The sequence below is a fragment of the Trachymyrmex cornetzi genome, unplaced genomic scaffold, assembly GCF_001594075.2.
Source record: "Trachymyrmex cornetzi isolate Tcor2-1 unplaced genomic scaffold, Tcor1.1 scaffold145, whole genome shotgun sequence".
Taxonomy (NCBI): domain Eukaryota; kingdom Metazoa; phylum Arthropoda; class Insecta; order Hymenoptera; family Formicidae; genus Trachymyrmex; species Trachymyrmex cornetzi.
Window position 1 is genome coordinate 16,636 of NW_017296037.1, and position 2,782 is coordinate 19,417.

The 2,782-nt window shown below is 30.9% G+C and overlaps 1 protein-coding gene across 1 annotated transcript; it reads right to left on the reverse strand.

Annotated features, from left to right (window-relative positions):
- Positions 1-2,387: 2,387 nt before the first annotated feature.
- On the reverse strand, positions 2,388-2,666 carry LOC108757504 (uncharacterized; the record flags this gene model as incomplete). The annotated part of the gene is made up of 1 exon (XM_018501943.1): positions 2,388-2,666. A coding segment is annotated over exon 1 (279 nt), but the record flags the coding sequence as incomplete, so codon positions are not given.
- Between the last annotated feature and the right edge of the window lie 116 nt (positions 2,667-2,782).

Sequence of the window (2,782 nt, forward strand, 5' to 3'; positions counted from 1 at the left end):
CATCACGGCGATGTCTCCATCTATCGGCAAAGTACCAAACCAGGATGCGCACAATTACCCGCTGCGCACAATTCGCCCACTTTCCGCTATATCGCATTATTGCTTCATCTCAGTAGGTGAGTTGACTTATGATCAGTTTTTTATTTTGATTCATATATTATCTCAGTATGTATTTTAAAATTTTTATTTTCTCAATTGTAGAACCAACGAGGATGATCTCGATGATTTGAGTTGCACAGATATAGAGCAACAATGGGGAAAGCTCAAGACATCTCATCATAAAGAATATGAGGCACGACGAATTTTTTTCAGAATTGTGCCATGTCAAACATCAACGAAATGTATATACTACTCAAATACCAGAGATTACGCCGGCACTTGAAGAAAAGTGGAAAGACATTTTATTACGTTGCAAGTCTCTATAATATTTGATTTATTTTATATCGTATATATTACTTCATATTAGCAAATATAAATTTGTTAATACGAAGCATTGCAAGTTAACAAAAACTTAATTGAAGAAGATTTCCACTTAATAGATCTTCTTAAGCCTTTGAGCTTTGAATAAAAAAAACCTGGAAATATATTTATATATATATATATACAATACATATACATATGTATATATTAAGACAACTGTTTGTCATATTAAACAATTGTGTACGAGGCCATAGATAAAAAAATAATCATTGATAAATTTGCAATGCATAGATTTGGGAAATAAAATCTGCAACATCTTATGGTGACTGTAATATATGACATGTTACTTGAACTTTTCAGCTGTTCCATTGAGTGAATATTCAATATTTGTTAGCAGATTAAGAATGAGTTGCAGTAATGTTTATACAGAAGATGAAAATAATAGATCAAGTAATCAACAGATAGAGAAAGCAAATATTGCTCGGCATATTCTAACATTTAAATCATGGAGAGTTTACAGTTGCCTAAAGTATCTCACAGATATTAGGCTTTCATTATGTGAATATGAAGTACTAGAATTCTATAAAAATTATATACAGTTAACTTTGGACGAAAGTGTTCACCTTGCTTTGAAGACAATTCAAGGAAGCGATGATTGGAATGTAGAACGTAAAAAAAGGATTACCGGAAGCAAGGCATATAATTTATTTACTTATTCTTTCAACAAACATCCGAATTGGGACAAAAAATATAATCAAGTATTTCACAATACATTTAGTGGCAATGAAACTACAATTCATGGCTTACGTTGTGAAGGACCGGCTAAAGAAAAGTACGCTGATGAAACAAATTCAAAGCTTATTGAAACTGGACTTTTAATTCGACATAAAGTTCCATGGTTGGGATATAGTCCTGATGGCATTGTAATGAATGATAAACTGGAATCTGCCATTCTGTTTGAATTGAAAAGTCCAAAGGAAGGCAAACGTTTGGATGCAAATGATTTTATTGCCATGCATGCAATCAAATCTTTTGATGTTCATGGTAAACTACGTAAAAAATGTACACATTATGGTCAAATTCAACTTGCAATGCTTTTATTAGGACTCGATTATGCTGATTATGTAAACTATTCTTCATTTGGACATAATTATATTTACGAGCGTGTTCCTTTTGACTTTGATTTTGTACTTAATATGACTGAAATATTATGTTCGGTATATTTTGACGAAATGTTACCAAGAATTATGAAAGATTTTAATGATGCAATTAATAATAATAATATTTAATAATAATTACATGTATAGACATAGATCTTAATATTAAAAAAAAAAAGTTCTTGACACTACATTAAAAAACGTTATTATCAGATTACTTAAAAATTATAAGTATTTTAAAGAATAAATTTACGAATATTTGTCTATGTTGAGTACTGGTGCACTCAGATTTACAATAGCTGCCATAATTATTAAGATTTCATCAAAATATGTGATTAAGTTCCATGGTATTTCATCAGACAAGAAAGAAAACTCCCTCAATCTTTGAATAGCTCGTTCCACATGTACTCTTGCTCGGGCTATTTCAGCAGTACGAAGTGCTTCTGCCTTTGAAAGTTGTAGCTTTTTCTTTAGAAAAGATGGTTGTATAAGAATAAGATGTCTCTCTGTAAAAAAAATTTTTATATTTAGTACACAAAATTAATGTAATAATTAATGTAAGATTATAATGAAAGCACATAATAAATCTTACTTGTAAACATTCATTTTCAATTAGAAAGTCTCTGTCCATCATTACAGCATCATAAGGATCTAACTATCAAGTATTCCAGAATCAATAACGATAAATTTATCGGATGATCTACCTCCATAACTGCTACTGACATGTACTATAAGACCAGACGGCGTCACGGCAACATTCCATTTGATTGTATGGCGTTTTTTATAATTTGAATAAGTCAATATTCTGCACTTGACACAATGTGGCTTTTCAATAGGAATTTCTGCACAATCCATTATAATTCGTGTGGTATTGAAGTTTTTAAAAGCAATAGGCATATTAGATCGTATTATCTCCCGGTCAGGCCATGGTATCATTGTTTTTAAAACAAGTGCTAAGAGAGGTATCATATTCTTAAAATAATTAGTACACGTTTGATGTGTGATACCAAATAACACAGCCAGCGCCGAGAAGGATAAATTTTGTTTCAGCTTCACAAAGGTCAAGATTACTCTGTTTTTCAGATCCATTTCTTTTCTTTTGCTTACATTTTTTATTTCGAAATCAGAAACACACGTAACAGTACCATCCAACAATTCAAATGAATGCAATCCCGTAAAAGTATTTAATTTTACTTGATCAGTTA